Here is an 18,910-nt window from a genome sequence, read left to right on the forward strand (position 1 = left end):
TCACAAAAAAAGGGAGGAATTTTGGTTGAAAAATCTTGAAAAATGCATTTTTCTCTCTTTGCTCCATAATGGTAACTCCATATTGGCAATTACAGCCTCTACCTATTCCCCTGCTCTCCCTGTGATGCAACCAAACACTTACCAGTTACCATTATCCTCTGAGGTAGTTCAAGGCAAATCCAATGCTTGTCTCCTCTATTTTGACTAATTATTCCACTACTCTTCGAGTCTATAGAGCTTAACCGAATTTTTCCAATACAACTTGAGCTCCCTCAGTTGGAAGGAAGAAAGTTGTAGGCTCGCTCACTACAAGCCCTTACTGATTTGTTCTCGTTCTTATTGTGAACAACCGATCTTGTGCCATCCTCGGAACAAGCCCGACTCTCCTGTTTCGATGATAGAGGAGCCGACACCAGCAACAAGAGAGACCGCCTAACTCGACTAATAGTTCCAAAAGGCCTTTTGAAACTTGGTTCTCTTTCTTTCTCTATGGATTAGGAAAGAAACACTTTCTAGCTTGTCACCTCCATGTTGACTACTTATTCCACTACTCTCGAGTCTACGCCGCTCATTCAAATAGACCCGGAACTAGGAAAGGAATGTTATTGGGCACAGACTACTCTTGAGAGATTGGACTGAGTAAAAAATTATGTGAACTTTGTTTAGGTTCATTGACCCACCACGACTCAATACTTAAATGAGTAAAATATATGTCAAACTTAGAGCTTAGGTTCATTTTTATTTATCTATTTGTGGGTTGTGAGAGGAAGGAGTTGAAGTAAAGTTATGTTATTTTAAAGTGGGGGTGTTTTGCATTTCTTTTATATTTTTTTGAAAACGACTTCAACATTCTCCTATGCTTGTTAGGCATTTTAAGTGTGATGGGGTGCACATATCATTTCGGTATTTGAATATATAAAGGATGTGTCGGTGTGCATGTGTCTCTACAATGGGTTGCCACATGGCTCTCCAAGACGATGTTTTTTTACGCGTGTGTAAGAGATTAATATTTGAATAATAATAGGGCAATGATAAATTCGCACCCCTGTAGGATAATTCGCACCCCTTTAACGTGAATTGACCATATCCCCCTTTAAAGGGGTGCGAATTATCCCACAGGGGGAGCAAATTTATCATCATGCTAATAATCTAATCTAATTCTAATATAATATAATAATAATAATAACTACTATATATAAAGGCCAAATGATGGGTTAATGTGTTCCACCCTTTGCCGTTATTTCCGCTTGTGTCCCATTGTCATAATTCCAATTGTATCCCACATGTAAGGGCATCTGTGTCATTTGCCGTTATTTCCGCTTGTGTCCCACTTTTGATCCACACGTCAGCATTACTCTTTTACCATTAAGCACTTTGCTGATATCTAACATCTGGCTCAATGAGAAATTATTTGAGGTTAAGATCGTAATCTACATACGAAAAGTACAGACACAAGGTACCTGTCTATGACAATTACGGCAAAAAACTACCAAGAAGAGGCATAGACATATGACAATGACGAAAGAACTAATTTATATTACTCATGTAGGACACTTGCAAAATATTAATGGATTCCGGGCACCTGAAGAGGAACAACAATTATGGAAACCCCTATCGATTGGAGGGCTAGGATCAGCCTATATCGATTGGAAGGCTAGGATCAACCTATGGAAATGGTTTTACGGGCACAACCGATTGATATTGTGTTCCATCACATGGACGGTTTAGATCAACCTATAACCCTCTATAGATCGGAGGGTTTGAATCAACGTATGAAAATTATTTTTGGGGCACAACTTATGTAGGAAGTGGCCCATCCAAAATAATTTTTTTTTTTATATTTTATCTGTGATTTACACGTCAGCATTACTCTTTTACCATTAACCCCTTTCCTGATATCTAACATCTATCTCTATGAGAAATTATTTCAAGGTAAAATCGTAATCAACCCCAATTGGAAATCGGGTTGGGTCTGGTTGGGCTGTCGGGCAACCCGATCCGACCCGAAACCCGAATTTGGGTTCCATCTGAAGAAGTTCTGTATATTTGTGTTTTTCTTTTTCAACATTGAAATAGTCTCCACAGTCCACAATGGACAGTTTGGGTAATCCTATGGTGCGGGCCATACCGTACTTGAATAAAGTGAGGAGTGTGATTATCAAAATATAGTAGTGCGGATAATATTTCCCTTTGTTAATTGTTAGTCTCTGTTTGGTTTGGATTTTGAGAACCGATTGTGAGATAAAAACTGATTATTGGTGACTCACTATTAGTTCTCAAAATCATAAACAACCCGGCTTCAGTTGAGGTGGTCAACAATTGGTACCATATCAAATCGGGTCAGCCCGATCCAACCCAACCCGAATTGGGTCTGGTTGACACCCAAGTTGCACCCCTAACGATGACGAAAAAACTACTTTTCCTTATTCACTATGTGCGGGTCAAATTACAGAAATGTTGATATTACGAATGCATGACACCTGCAAAAATATTGATGAATTCTAGGCACCTTAAGAGGAACAACAATCATGGAAACCTCTATAGATTGGAGGGCTAGGATCAGCCTATGGAAATGATTTTACGGGCAGAACCTATTGATGTTGTGTTCCATCACATGGGCGGTTTAGATCAACCTATGATGTAGTCTGTACAATTTTAAATGGATAGCACGTGCATTTTTACTAGTATTAAATTAAAGTACAAAATCATACACTTGTAGGCCATTTATGGCAACTAAGCAATTTTTTTTCATAATAAAAGTCAATTATATTTAGGGTAGAACCACACAAAACCGAAATGGTCATTTATTTCGGCCGAAATTTCGGTTTTTCCGAAATTTGACACAAAAAATCTGATTTTTAAAATATTAATTTAATATTTCACCGAAATTTAATAATGAATAAAATATTTTTTTTTTTTGTACTAGATTTCGACCGAAAATTTGAAATTTCAAGGTCCGAAACCGATACCGAAACCGAAATTTTAAACCTTGCTTACCACCGGATAAAAGCTAATATTCCAAAAAAAATAAATTCTTGGTTGCCAAACGTGCCCCTAGGGTAAGAACCCTTTCTAATTTGTGATGGGTCGAACCTCGAGTCTTACTATTGTGTCAATTTGACAAGATCTATTTGCATGTTCATTTCCTAGCTAAATGAAGTCAAATCGAAGGAATTGTCAAACCATCAGGCCATCAACATAGGATATGTTTGCATATCTATGTCCCAACTAAGGCCCTGTTCGTTTTGGATTTTGATAATTGATTTGAGTCCAAATCTGATTATTGGACTCAAATTTAAATGTAATTTTGAGTCAAACAATCAGGCCACGTTTGGATACCAGCAAGATTTAGATTTGGATTTAGTTGATATTTTGAACTAGATCAGATCCTTAGAATTTCCAAATCAGTTACAACAGTGCAAAAAATTCCAATTTTCAAATCCTTTCTCTGAGACATTATTTGGAAATCAATATTTGTGACAACTTCCTTCACCATCGCTACTCGTCGACGTTGCTCCAGCAGCAACGAGACATCCCTCCCTCCCTCCCTCTTTCTCTCCCTTTTAAAACATGATATGAAGATGATTGATGTGTTTTGTATCCAAAACTCAAATCCAAATCAAAATACAAAATACAAATGCATGAGGTATCCAAACGGGCCCTCAGTTTTGGACCCAAAACTAGATTCTCAAATTCTAGAACAAACGTGGCTTAAATGTAGTTGGATCCAAAGGATTTGTCCACACTGTTCTAAGGTATAATTTACAATGCGTCAAGCCTTCGATATTAGTGTTGTGTCAATCTCAGAGATATGTTTGCATGTCTATGTCTCAGCTAATTGTAGTTGGAATCCAAAGGATTATTCGAACTTCCTAATCCATTGACAACTAAACCTAGTAGGATCCAAAGTATTCGGCGAATTGTCCTGATCAATGGGTAGGCGTAGGATACCAACTGCTGATATATTGACATGTCTAATGCTTTGTTAAAGTCTTTATATGTCTTCATTTTTAAAGGGTACTTAAGGTGGTTCAATTATGAGATAGATTAGCAAAAATGATTTCTATGATGAATGAAAATGATGTGACTCATTGCACACGTGACATATGTTTTTTTGGTGATCACGGGTCGACCCAATGGGCTCGAGTCCTATTAAGAATATCCTAAAGGACATTTTTTCATCATGCTTAACCAGAAGTTCTAGGCTCATTGATTGAGAATGGGGCCGAGGGCGTTAGTTTAGATTCCAGAGGAGCTGTTAGATGTGACCCGTTACGTAACCCTCACATTCGCACCAAATAAATTATTTTTCTTTGTAAAGATGTTGTTTTTAATGATTTCTTTTCAGAGAAATTATATGGTGGCCGGAGAGAGAGAGAGAAAATCAACCACGTTGATTTCTGATAAAGGAAAAGTAAAAAAAGGGAGTTTGAGCTGGATCAAAAATCAAGAGGGGAGGGGGGTGTTTCTCTCTCTGCCCTTGTTGTTTGACGGTCGGCCACCATATAAAAACTCTTCTTTTCATTGTATTATCGTGGGTTAGAAGCAAAGTTTTATGTCCTTCTCTTGTATCTTTTATTCAATTAATAAAATTTAAAGTACCCGTCCTCTTCATGAAGTACCTGATTGTCATTTCATAAAACTTATCGGGTGTCAATGGATCTAGACGGTCCCATGGATCTTAAGGTTCCGAATGTTTATGGAGAAGACAAAGGTAATCCGATCGAAAACCTTAGCACCCCTAACAATTAAAAATTCATTTTGCATTACATTTTTTTTTTTCCAATACACTCATCTTGTTTTTTCTTTTTAAATTGGCTTTGTTTAAATAATCTAAGACGAGATGAGTTAGTGTAATTATCAAAACATGGTAGTGCCAAAATCAGTACCCTAAATTAATTTCGAGACATTCTCAATTTCTCACTCCTAAAGCTACTATAAAAAAATGGAAAAGGCAAACTCCTTGAAATCATAGCCAACGTTTCTGGTTCTCTAAGAAAAGTGTCCAAAAAAGGTATAATTCTCTCCTGGCCTTTTCTATTTCCCCTTGTAGTGTTCTTCACGTTTGCTTTAATGCATCTTTGTTGCTAATTTAACGCCATTTTGTTAGGCTCTTCACGTTAAAACTCCATATTCTTCTCTTTTGTCTACAATGTGGGTTTCTAACTGTCAATCTCTCCTACCATGGCTTCGACTTCACTCAATTGCTTTTGAATAAACTAATCAATCCCTTTCTGGGTTTTGAAGCTTTCCATCATTTTCTATCAGAAATGTTAAAAATCTCGTGTTAGGCTAAAAGTTAAAACACTAATACCCATGGAAAGCAACACTCAAACCACTTCTCTTTTGTTTTTAGTTTGTGAGATATGGGTTTGGTTGGAATATGGATTTTAAATGGAGGTTTTGTTTTGTTTGGAGTAACTATTTTTTATTTTTTGAATGATATTAGACCAACCATTTTCTTTTTTTGGAGAATTTATTTATTTTTACTATAGGAAAGTTGTTTTTTTATTTTTTTTGGAGAATTTTCTTTTACTTGGTGGGATCTGGATCTTTGAAAATTAGATCATATGGTTTTCTAAGACATGGGTATCGTTGATGGCTTGGAACACAACAGAGAACATGACCTTGAATAGGAGAGAATGAAAGAAAATGATCCATGTAGACGAACCCAGCTAGCGTCAGGATTAGGCTAAGTCAATTTGAGCCGGATAGATTCTTTCACCTTTTTCATGAATATTTTCTAAAGGATTCATTAGCCGACCCCAGCTAGTTTGGGACAAAGGCTGAGTTGAGTTGAGTTGAGATTATATGGTTTCTTAAGACACGGGGTATTTTGGAAGATGCATTTTATATGGTTTCTTAAGACATGGTTAACTTATTTACATTTTCTTTTTGAGATAGAGATTTTATATCAGGGTTTTAGATTTTTCATCTGTGATTTGGGTTCCATTCAATTGTTGATTTTATTTGAGTTTCTCTTCTCCTTTTCCTTTTCTTGGTGAAATTTTGGACTTCTATGTGTCATTTTCTTAATTGAAATGTATTCTCTTTACTTGGGTATTTCGCGCAAAGGTATTTCGTGGCTGACTTTTGCATGAGAGAGCAGCCACCTCAGTTGAATTAAATGAATAAGACAAAATCTGCTGAAAAGTGAGCCTATGTGGCTATTGTCCCATGCAAAAATCAGCTCTGCGAAATTCCACAGCAAATCCTTGTTAAAATATATGTTTAATCTTAGAAAAATGATAAAAAGAAAGTGGATGTTAAGCTCTTTCCTAAATGTCACTTTTATGGGCCTACATGTGCCACATGATCTTCTAATTCTAACATTGATTGGATGATTCTAAGCCGTTGATCTTTCAAACATCGTTTAGTTTTACAGAACAAATATCTAAAATGTTTTGACTTTTTTTATTGCCTCTACTTCATACGATGGTCTACAAGATCAACGGTCTAGATTACACTCACATGAACTCGTGTGGACCCCACAAGCATTGATCCCCTTCCACTTGTTTGTTGGTGTAGCGCGTAGTTCCAGCTTGAAACCGCGTTGAATTTCCATTTTATTTTTCAATGGCGAGATGATTTTTTCGCCCCCTGTAGCGCTTTGACGTCAAGTCAGGTTAAAAGGGTGGCGCATAATCCTACAGAGGGGCGAAAACATCATATCCTAATCTGCCTTTTTTACCTTCCAACGATTTGGGTTGTGAGATGATATTTTCACCCCCCCTGCATTACATGAACGCTCCCTTATGGATTGATCTGACGTGAAAAGTGGGCAACTTTAACGCTTTTTGACGGCAAATAACGTTATAAGGGGGGCGCATGTGTAATGTAGGGGGCGTAAAAATATCATCTTCACTGTTTCTCTTTCCATTTTCTTCTTCTTTTTGGAAGATTGGATTTTAGGCCACTGATATTCGCACTACCGTGTTTTGATAATAGCACGTACTCAACTTGTCTTTTTTCTATATAATTAGTTTTTGAGAGCTTATTGGGAATTGTAATGGCCATTGACAGCTAGTATTAAATAATAAAGAGAAGGTGAGTTTGTCCCATTATTAAAACATGTAGTGGGAATATCAGTAGTCTTTTTTTATTATTGGGATGTGTATTTTTTTTCTCTTGTTAGTGGAATGTATGCTTGAAAACGTGTGTTGAATATTCATGCTCAGCTGTTAAATCTGACTTTGCTTAGTTAGTTTGGGAAAACAAAGGGTAGATCTCAGTTGGGTTTTTGTATTTAAAGAGGGTGAGGTCACATAGTTTTTCTCCAGAAGAAAATCTGAGTATTCTTTCAATTCTCAAGATCTAGAGACCCTCCATTTGTCTCTTTTTTTTTCTTCTTTTTTTGTTCTGATCATTGGGGAGAGAATAGAGGAAGTGAGCAATCTAGAAGGTAATGCTGATCTCAAAATTTGATACATTAATTCTGTTAATTTGGTTACTTTTGTTGATCTGGAATGTGAATTGTTCATGTAGGGGAGATTACATTTGGGTTTTTTTTTTTTTTTTTTTTTTGGGATCTGGTCTATTGGTTTTGTTTTTTGTGTTCTCTCTTGATATGAATTGATTTGTTTAGGTATTTGGGTTTCTTTTTCAATGATTGGATCCCAATTGTGTTATTTGATTTGTTATGATATGAATTGTGACTGTCATGTATGGATGGGATCTGTTCACAAATTACTAGATCTTTGCAGTTCTCATTGATTTATTATTATTATTATTGGATCTGATGTCTCTGTCCATTTTCTCTTACTAATGAACATAAAAAAAAAGAAAGAAAGAAAAGATTTAACTGGTTTTTTGGAGGATTTGGTGAAAACCTTGACCAGCACATTTTTTTTTGGAAGACTTGACATAGCTTCATTTCCAAACTAGATGGCTTTTTGTTAGACATTTGTCTTCAGATCTAGATGTACACCCAAATAGCAACTTGGGTCTTTTATAGATTTGGGTTTACAAATAAACTGCAATCTGAAAAGGCCCAATTGTAATTTGGGTGTTTGTCAAAATGCACCCATAGTGTTCCAATTTATTTTTTGTTGTCAACTTCTGCTAGTTCTTTGAGTCCTATCTACATAAAATTCTTTGGTTCATGTTTAAGATGATTTTTCAGATCCTAACGTCTCTTCTCTTAAGAATGAGCTGCAATTTTTATTCAACTTCTCTGAATCAGCAGGGATTTTTAGATCCCTTTCGATGTAGTTAAAAAGGTTGCTACAATACGTTCATTTCAGATCTTTGCCTTGTTTCTCTTCATTGACACCCTTTTACTCCACTTGATACGTTTGGTTTTCTTTCTCTTTGGTGTTAGATTCAATTGGGTTTTCCCTACAATCATTCAAATTTGATAGTATGATTCCTGTTTAATGAATCTATATTACACACACACACACATAAATATAAATATGTCTATATTCTGAGCCCTCTTTGATTGTTTCATATTTGTGGTGTCAGTAGATTAAAAGAAGTCTATCATTTTCTTTTTTCCTTATTGATATGTCTTGCTTAGTAGACTGTTCAGACCCCTTTCAAAGAACTCCAGGCTCAAGCTTTTCCTGCCAGGGTTTTTTCCCAAGATCAATATCTTCCTTTGATTTTCCCCTCACTTGGAAGTGTTCTGTCAGTGATCATTCATGATCTTGTATCCGTAGGGCCTGTTCGTTTGAGATTGTGACAACCGATTGTGAGCCCCAGACCTATTATTGTCTGGGGCTCACAATCGGTTGTCACAATCTCAAACGAACAGGGCCTTACCCTGCTAGATTCTGCCTGCATGTTCTTTGATCATTGATGTTCTGGCGTGTTATGGATCAAAAAATGTGATTCTCTTCTCATTCTTATAGTGTTATACTTGTTATTTTAGCATGATATAATCAGTACTTAAACCTCAGTTGAGTGCTCCGAAAACATGCCTAGTCAATTCAGCCCGATTCATGTCAGGCAGAGTAGCTTTGTTTTCATAATACCTGAAAAGAATTTGATCAACTATCATAAGAACCAAAACTGGATTGAATACTCAAAAATCTGAAAAAAGCACAATGGTACTTGAAAAGTCAGCATCAGATTATATCATAAGCTCTTAAACTTGAAACTATGCGCTTGAGTGAGTTTCTTAACATTGGATATAGTTATACCATTTCGCTTCTTAGAATTTCTGTAAACTTACAACAAATTGAACTAAATAGACAAGCAAAATGTCAGTCTAGCTTTTTATTCTGGCGTCTCAGTGGATGGCTTTGGAACCTGACAAATTTGAATATTTTGAAATTTCACTACCACGTGCTTTTCTCAGTCTAGGTTTTTATTCTGGCATGTCTCAATGGATGGATTTGGAACCACACAAATTTGAATATGTTGGAAATTCACTACATATGGGTATCTCAACGGATGGTTTGGAACCTGAAAATTTTGAATATATTGGAATTTCATTACCATTTGGGTTTCTCAGTCTGGGTTTTTATTCTGGTATGTCTCAATGGATGGCTTTGGAACCTGAAAATTTTGACGATGTTGGAAATTCACTGCCCTATGCTTTTCTCAGTCGTTGGAACCTGACAAATTTGAATATGTTGGAAATTCACTACCACGTGATGCAGATAATAGGCCAATAAGTGACATATTTGCCCATTAGGATTTATATTTCCATGTTATTTAGTTTAGGAATTTATTTTCATGTTATTTAGATTCTAGGATATTTATTTCCATGTTTTTAGTTGTTAGGACTTTTATTTTCCAGGGAATTTTATTTCCATCACGTTGCCTATATACTGGCCTCATTGTATTAGGAATTTGGTACTTTGATGATTAATTGAATTGATTGAGAGCTTCTCCCCTTGATTTCTATTGTTCCCTCTCTTCTTCTCCTCCTCTTCTCCTATTCTTCTTCTACTTCTCCCTAATTTCCTCTCTTCCTCTCTTCTTATTCTTCTTCTCTCTTCTCTTTTATCCCCTTTCTTCTATTTCTCTTCCCTATCCTACATCACCACATGCTTTTCTCACTCTAGGTTTTTATTCTGGCATGTCTCAATGGATGTCTTTGGAGCCTGATAAATTTGAATATGTTGGAAATTCACTATCATATCCTTTTTTTTAATGATGCACTACCATATGCTTTTCTCATTCTAGTTTTTCATTCTGGTATGTCTAAATGGATGGCTTTGGAACCTGACAAATTTGAATATATTGGAAATTCACTATCATATGTGTTTCTCAGTTCGTGTCCTTTTTTCTACTTTCAGGTTGTACATAGAAAAGAAAGATGGTGAAAATCTGCTGCCTCGGAGCTGGATATGTCGGTGGCCCAACCATGGCCGTGATTGCACTCAAATGCCCATCCATTGAAGTGGTTGTTGTTGATATATCTGTAGCTCGAATTGCAGCCTGGAATAGTGAACAACTCCCAATATATGAACCAGGCCTTGATGATGTGGTGAAGGAATGCAGAGGGAGGAATCTCTTCTTTAGTACTGACATTGAAAAGCACATATCCGAAGCAGATATAATCTTTGTTTCAGTTAACACACCAACTAAAACCCGGGGCCTTGGAGCTGGTAAAGCCGCTGATTTGACTTACTGGGAGAGTGCAGCTCGAATGATTGCCGATGTTTCCAAATCCGATAAGATTGTGGTCGAGAAATCTACTGTCCCGGTGAGAACCGCTGAAGCAATAGAAAAGATCCTTACCCATAATAGCAAAGGGATAAAATTTCAAATCCTCTCCAACCCTGAATTCCTCGCCGAGGGCACTGCAATTCAAGATCTTTTCAAACCTGACCGAGTTCTAATCGGAGGAAGGGAGACCCCTGATGGTCAGAAAGCCATTAAAGCATTGAGGGATGTCTATGCTCATTGGGTGCCCGAGGATCGGATCTTAGCCACCAATCTCTGGTCTGCGGAGCTCTCAAAGCTCGCTGCCAATGCGATCTTAGCTCAACGAATCTCGTCCGTTAATGCCATGTCAGCACTCTGCGAGGCGACTGGTGCTGATGTGACTGAAGTTGCCTATGCTGTTGGAAAAGACTCAAGGATTGGGCCTAAGTTTCTTAATGCCAGTGTTGGGTTTGGTGGGTCTTGCTTTCAAAAGGATATCCTCAACTTGGTTTATATTTGCGAATGTAATGGCCTTCCAGAGGTTGCGAACTACTGGAAACAAGTGATTAAGATCAATGACTATCAGAAGAACCGGTTTGTGAACCGCGTGGTGTCTTCGATGTTCAACACGGTCTCGGGGAAAAAGATTGCGGTGCTTGGATTCGCATTCAAGAAAGACACAGGTGACACGAGAGAGACACCCGCGATAGATGTGTGCAAGGGGCTGTTAGGAGACAAGGCTAATATCAGTATTTATGATCCGCAGGTCACTGAGGAGCAGATACAAAGGGATTTAATCATGAACAAGTTTGATTGGGATCACCCAATTCACCTCCAACCATTGAGTCCTACTGCTGTAAAACAAGTGAGTGTGGTTTGGGATGCATATGAAGCTACTAGGAATGCTCATGGTATTTGCATTTTGACGGAATGGGACGAGTTCAAATCGCTCGATTATCAGAAAATCTACGAGAGTATGCAGAAACCCGCGTTCTTGTTTGATGGGAGAAACATTGTTGATGCCGAGAAATTAAGGAAGATTGGATTCATCGTTTACTCCATAGGAAAGCCTCTGGATCCATGGTTGAAGGACATGCCTTCTGTGGCATAGAGAAAGACAAAAGTTCAGAAGAATAGATATCCTTATTGGGTTATTCAATTAGGAAAGTTGCTGATTTTTTTAATCTTTTCTTCTTAAAAAAAAACATGATCTTTCTGATGTTCTTCCTTCTCCCTTCTAGTTAGATGGATAGGCATCCCAGAAAGGTTGTTTCTCATGTTTTCTTTTTATTCACTCGTCTTTTTGCTTTGCTTGTATTTCTACCATGTACTACTGTTTCTCTCTGTTGTCTAGTGGAAGTTCTGAAGTGTTATTCAGTTCTGAATTGTGTGTTTGTTTAGTTGGATTGTGGGGAGAATTTGAACTCTTCCCATTCAGTCAGAATGTGTGTTTTATGATTCCGGTGATCGCTAGGTTTCTGGTTCACACAAGTTGGATGATGAGCACAAGGGAAGGAAAGGGAATTTGAAATCTCAGCTCAGCCCTGAGATTTCTCTTTTTTTCTTTGAATGGCAAAGAATTAAATTAATAGGAAAAAAAGAATTAGGGGAATACCCCAGCAATCCTTCAAGGGCCCCCCTGTAAGGCTCCTTCCCTAGCTATAGTCTATTGGCGTAACTTTTAGCCGATCTTCTCACATGATGAAAAGAAATGGAGGATCTGCCACGAACTTATCTATCCAATGTGCAAACCGCCACGTATGAGAAGCTTCCCTCCAGCCATTTAGTAACATTACGAGAGTCGCCCTCCACTATAACCTGATCTAGAATGTTAGGGTCAGTCATTCTAATACCCCTTTCCTTCCCTTCTCAGCTCAGCCCTGAGATTTCAATTCCTCATTTCAAACAAAGGGAGTGCTCTACTACCAAACCAGTCCATTCACCCCAATCTTTATGCCTTTCCCACCCCAATATTTATGCCTTTCCTAAGAGAATTCTAAGAAGCCTCTTCTCAGTCAAGGTGTTAAAGCATACTTCCCTCTTAAACCCAACCCCCCCAAAAAAAAAAATCTATCAGAGAATGTCCCAATCTCTCTGTCCTTTGATTCAACAGAATGGTATTGGCTCTGTTGGGAATTGGCATTGAAGAATCCAGGGATAGATGGATTCTTGCCAGAGAGCCATGCCAAACAGGGCAGAGATAAAAACACAAACACCTCATTCTCTTCAAGCATGTCCTCCCTTCTCTTCCCAACCTTTTTGTGTGACCTAGAAATTGATGATAGCCCATGGCCCTCAAACTGCGATGTTTTGGTGATTTTCCTTGGTAATAGAAAAGGGCATGTTTGGCTACCATGAATTATTTTTCACGACAAATCTTAGAGGTCTCCAAGTGGAGATGAGGGTAAAGTGGCTACAAATCAGGAAATAAAAAAACAGGATGCTAGTGTTTCCTGATTTTGCCACTTCCCATCACTAGAGACACTAGCATCCTGATTTTTGTTTCCTGATTTTTAGCCGCTTCATAGTTCACCTTCATCTCCACTTGGAGACCCCTGATTTATCATGGAAAACAATTCATGGTAGCCAAACGCGCCGTAAAGGTACTCTAATTTCTGTAAGCAGAAATAAAATGATGAGTTTAGTGTAATCTCTGACATGGCTTAGATGAGGCACAGCTAGCTCACTCTCTTTAAGGTAACACAGTAAAAAAAAAAGAAAATATGGTATAGCATATTCTCAGCACAATCATCCAAGGCACCCAGTGTAAAAGGGTAGTGATAAATACACTAGAGGAGGCTGGCCCAGGGAAGAAAAGGGGGCGAATATATCACTTCCCTTTGTATTTTTCTCTCCATCGCTCTCCATATTCTCTCTTCTCTAGATCAATGTTCTTTAGAAAAGAACTTTGATCAATCAAGGGATTAGAATCATCTGATCAAAGTGATCTCACCCCTGTTTAGATTGCCTTGCCTTTGGTTATTGTTTGGATCAATTGATCTTATTAGGAAACAATGTAGAAGTGGGGCCCGATAAATATCGTTTAGAAATGAGAATAAAAGTGACTTTTTTTTAGCATTTCTCGTGTTATTATATTGAAAATATAATGATATTGTTGTAAATAATGAATGGACCAGGTGACACGAGAAAGACACAGGTGACACGAGAGAGACACCCACATTCTAGAAACTGAAGGTCATTCTTATGCCGGAAGGCCCTTGATTCTTCGAAGATGGTCCCCCGGTATCCCTCTTGAAAAACCAGAATTATCCACTGTCCCAATCTGGATTAAACTTCCGGGTCTCCCCCTTGAATTTTGGAACTCGGATGGTATCAGCAAAATTGGTAGTGCGATTGGCACCCCTCTTTATATGGACTCAAAAACTGCAGAATCCTCGCGCCTAAGCTTTGCCCGACTCTGCGTAGAAGTAGAAGCTGGAGAGCCATTGATAGATCTTATTCCCATCCATACTCCATTTGGAATTGTGGATCAATCTGTGGAATATGAGTGGAAACCAAGTTCTTGTATCAATTGCAAATCTTTCAGCCATTCTTTGCAGAGATGCCCCAAAAATCAATCCCTTCAGCTGTCGAAACCCAATCAGATGTAATGGAAACCTGTAGGAAAGAAAGACATTGGAGAGGCCACAGATGAGCAAGACTTAACCCCCTGTTCTCCCTCTCCTCCCCATGGATCCCCCCAAAATCAAATTTGTCAGGAAGGTAAAAAATCAACCATTCAGCTAAAAAATTCCTTTGAATCCCTCTCTGACCAGGATAGTTTGAATGTAGCTGCCGAGCAATCTGGAGACATATTGGTTAATCCAATGGAGGAATCTCAGATTTTCATCCAAGAAGCGAATGACCCCCCAGTCAAGATGATAAGCCAATCTGAAGCGACCCAAGTTATTGTCTCACCAACTCTGAACCTTCTTGAAACCGAGACATTGAACCTCAAGCCTCCCTTTGATAACTCCATTGCGAATTCATCTACTGAAATTCCTTCTCCCCATGCTAGCCCGCCGAGGACTGCCCAACCCCATCCTCAAAATCCTTCCCAATGATCAAGCTCGGGATGTGGAACATCAGGGGATTGGGAACAAAAAATAAAAGAAAAGAGGTTAAAGATTTAATCCAGAAAGAGAATCTGCCTTTCATTAGCCTCATTGAAACGCATGTCCCCCATCAGAAAATGCCTCAGTATATAGGTGAAATTTGTGGATCATGGAAACACTTTGCAAACTATAACTCCTCCTCTCGAGGCAGAATCTGGATTCTGTGGAATCCTCAGCGGGTTCAAGTGAATATCATCTCTGAAAATGAACAATTTGTGCATAGCCATATCAGATTCCTTCAAACAAACATTCAGTGTTATGTAACTTCTGTATACGCCCATAACAAATCCATCGATAGAAGACCCCTCTGGAGACATCTATCCCAAATTGCTACAGGTATGCATCTGCCCTGGCTCATCTTCGGTGATTTTAACATCATCAGATTTAATGATGAAAAAAATGGGGGGTGTGGGTCCATCCAGAAGCGATATGGATGAGTTCAACTGCTGGATTGATAATAACTCCCTATCTGATCTGAGATCCTTTGGCCAATCTCTTTCATGGAACAATCGATCCAATAATGGGGATATCAAGCTAAGACGGCTTGACAGGGCCTTGATAAACGAAGAATGGCTTTTTCTATATCCCTCCTCCTTTGTTTCATATCACCTCCCTGGTTTATCAGACCACTCCCCTATGATCACTCAAATTTCCAACCCATCCTTGAACTTGAAAAAACCTTTTAAGTTTTTCTCCATGTGGCTGGATGATCTCTCAATCTTTCCAATTGTTGAAAGAGCCTGGAACAAGGAAATAAAAGGAACCCCCCTTTTCAGAGTCTATCAAAAACTCCGTGAAGTGAAAGCTGCCCTCAGAATCTGGAATCATGAGTTTTTTGGAAGAATAGATGTCCTAGCCCCATCTCTCTGCCATCAGCTTACTTCTTTACAAACTCAAATTGCTGTTTCTCCTTTGAACCAAGAGCTGAGACAGGAAGAAAGATCCCTTAAAGATGCTTATATCAAAGTGGCCACCTTGGAGGAAAAGTTTTATAGGCAAAAGTCGAGGATAAATTGGCTCAACCTTGGGGATTCTAACTCATCATATTTTCATTCAGCTGTCAAAGCCAGATCAAATCAAAATGGCATCCAAGGCACAACCACAGACGGGGGTAACATCTCTACTGACCCGGGGGAAATTGCAAAATCTATGTCCTCATACTTTGAGGACCTCCTTAATAAAGTGGATAATTCATCTAGCAGAGATCCTGATCTGACCCCCGATCCTATAAGGAAGCTTTCATCTACTGAGGCCTCATTGTTGACTAAAGACTTCTCCTCGGAAGAAATCTGGCAAGTCATTAAGGATTCTGACGGGAATAAAGCCCCTGGCCCAGACGGATTCAATGGAGATTTCTTCAAATCATTTTGGTACCTTATTGGCAGTGATATAACATTAGCAATTCAATCTTTTTTTCTAAAAGGCAAAATTCTCCCTCAGCTCAATACCACTTTCATCTCCTTGATTCCTAAACATCCAGATGCTTGCTCTCCTGAGAACTATAGGCCAATCTCCCTTTGCAACTTCCTGTATAAAGTTATTTCTAAGATGTTGGCTAACAGACTCAAACCTCTTATGAATCAGCTCATTTCTCCCTTTCAATCTTCATTCATTTCTGGTAGATCCATTCAGGATAACATCCTGATTGCTCATGATCTTTGTCATAATTTCCATCGGAAAAACTCCAAAAAAGCTATGTGTCTAAAGATGGATTTGAAAAAAAGCTTTTGATAGTGTTAACCACTCTACCCTCCTCTGTTTTTTATCAAAAATAGGGTTCCCTCCTAGATGGTGCAATTGGATACAACAGTGCATTTCCACTGCATCCTTTTCTGTTCTCATTAATGGAGCCCCTCATGGATTTTTTAGATCTTCCAATGGTTTAAGACAAGGAGATCCCCTTTCCCCCTTGCTGTTCTGTTTTGTTATGGAGATGTTATCTTGTATCCTTCATATAAGCCTTGTCCAAGGAACCATCTCCTCTCCGTTCTCTAAAGGAGATCTCACTATTTCTCATACTTTTTATGCAGACGATGTAATGATCTATGCAGACCCGAATCCTCCAAATGCTTCAGGAATCTTACTATGCCTTCACACCTTCAAGCTTTGCTCGGGTCTGGAATTTAATCCTACCAAGAGTGAAATCTTTTTTGCTAGTGTGGAGAATTGTATCAAAAGAGCAATCTGCAACATTCTACATATCAGAGAAGGTCATCTGCCGATTAAATATTTGGGATTACCTCTGGTATCATCAAGACTAAATTCCAGGGACTGCCAACCAATCATTGATAAGGTGAGGAAAAAAAATTTCAACCTGGACCAACCGGCACTTATCTAGATCAGGAAGAATTGAGCTGGTAAGAACTATCCTTAGCACTTATCAGATTTATTGGTCAGGCTCATTCCACATTCCTGCAGAAGTGCTTATAGACATTGAAAAGATTATCCGGAACTTTATTTGGTCAGGACCCTCTCTTGAAAAGAGATATCATCCTATCTCCTGGGATATCATCTGCAGGCCAAAAAAGGAAGGAGGGCTTGGGATTCGATGTCTTAAGGATCTTAACATCGCCGGTCAAATCAAGCAACTTTGGAAAGTCGTTTCTGGGGATAAATCTCCATGGGTTCAATGGTTCCACAGAAAATATATCAGAAATAGAAGCTTTTGGAATATCTCTATGCCTGGAAACCCCTCTTGGGCGGTTAGAGGCATTTTCAGGGTCAGAGCTATAGCAAGAAAATATATTTGCTATATTATTGGGCCAAATTCCAACCTTCTCTTTTGGAAAGACCCTTGGCATCCTAACGGCCCATTGGAAAATCAATCTTCTTTAAGTTCCATTTCCATTCCTGAATCTGCCACCATCTCAGATACGATATCTAATGGTTGGTGGAGCTTGATCCATCAACACCCTTATTTATCGGATCTGAAAGCCATCTTAGTCACTAGCCTCTTCTCTTCTTCCACTCCATCATTTCCAGTCTGGATGCCTGAAGCTGATGGTACCTTCTCCACCAAAAGTGCATGGAACTCGATTCGATCCTCTCACCATCCTCCAGACTGGGTTTCATCTTTGTGGTTCCCTGGTCATATTCCGAAGTTCAGCTTCACTGCTTGGCAAGCAATTCAAGATCGTCTTCCAACCAAAGATAGACTCACCTTTCTTCCTATCAATGCTGATAAGAGATGCCTGCTTTGTAATAGTGTAACAGAATCTGTTAATCACTTATTTTTTTCTTGTTCCTATTCAGCCTGGATCTGGCGAATAATTCTCAAGAAAATATCCCTCCGGAAAAAATTCAAATTCAAAGGTCAGAGTGGCTGTCTTGCTAGAATCCTCCTCACTCCTTCTGTTTATTACATCTGGTTAGAAAGAAATTGCAGGCTTCATGATAAGATAAAAACTCACAAGAGCATTATCTTAGATAGAATCTGCCGTGTTGCAAGGAGCCGCGTTCTCTTCCTTAAACTGATTGACGAAGTGAATGAAGTAAACAGTCGTATAGCCTAGATTTGGAATCTCCCCCTCTTTCATTCTCACTCGGAAGCTAGATTTTGCCAGTGGGTGCTTCCTTCTCAAACTGAGTTAAAGATAAATACAGATGCTTCGATCAGTTCTGATATGGTTTCTTTGGGAGGTATCCTCAGAGACAGTAAAGGTCAGATCATTTCTCTCTTCTCTGTTGCCTATGACTCTGTCCCCATTCAAGAGGCCGAATTAGAAGCAATCATCAGGGGTGTTCAGCTAGCCAGAAACAATCAGGTGGAAAATTTATGGATCGAATCAGATTCTCTCAACGCAGTTCAGATTATTAGAAAGCAATGGCCTTGCCCATGGAGAAAACTCCCTGCCCTTGAAAAGCTCCATCGAGATCTAATCTCCCTAAATTCTTGGAAAATCAGCCACATTTGGAGAGAAGGTAACAGGGCTGCTGATTTCCTATCTAAAAGCAATTGCATTTGTAAAGGGGATCCCATTCCCCTATCTTGTATTCCATATGAATCTTTTTGTAATTGCATTAGAGGATTCCTCTGGGACCCTCTACCCTAGATTGTAATTCCTTTTTTGTTTAATATATTCTGGTCGGGGTCTGCCTAACCCCAATTTACCGAGCGAAAAAAAAGAAGAAAAGAATGGAAAACACTTTCAAAACAAGATTTCCTTTGGAAATTGACAGGCGATTTGGTCATTTCT

At 38.7% G+C, this 18,910-nt stretch overlaps 2 protein-coding genes across 2 annotated transcripts; both read left to right on the plus strand.

The window, feature by feature from the left end:
- The first annotated feature begins 7,175 nt into the window (after positions 1–7,175).
- On the plus strand, positions 7,176–11,984 carry LOC143856909 (UDP-glucose 6-dehydrogenase 3). Its single transcript, XM_077367163.1, has 2 exons — positions 7,176–7,402; positions 10,248–11,984. The coding sequence occupies exon 2, from the start codon at positions 10,268–10,270 to the stop codon at positions 11,708–11,710; it is 1,443 nt and encodes a 480-aa protein (XP_077223278.1). The 5' UTR covers positions 7,176–7,402; positions 10,248–10,267; the 3' UTR covers positions 11,711–11,984.
- A 3,159-nt stretch (positions 11,985–15,143) lies between these two features.
- Positions 15,144–18,226, plus strand: LOC143869974 (uncharacterized). The gene is made up of 3 exons (XM_077376510.1): positions 15,144–16,332; positions 16,745–17,007; positions 17,099–18,226. Exons 1-3 carry the CDS (start codon positions 15,144–15,146, stop codon positions 18,224–18,226), a joined length of 2,580 nt encoding a protein of 859 aa, XP_077232625.1.
- Positions 18,227–18,910: the final 684 nt, after the last annotated feature.

The sequence above is a fragment of the Tasmannia lanceolata genome, unplaced genomic scaffold (genome assembly GCF_043159265.1).
Source record: "Tasmannia lanceolata isolate RefF3 unplaced genomic scaffold, GAP_Taslan_0.1 ptg000003l, whole genome shotgun sequence".
Lineage (NCBI taxonomy): Eukaryota > Viridiplantae > Streptophyta > Magnoliopsida > Canellales > Winteraceae > Tasmannia > Tasmannia lanceolata.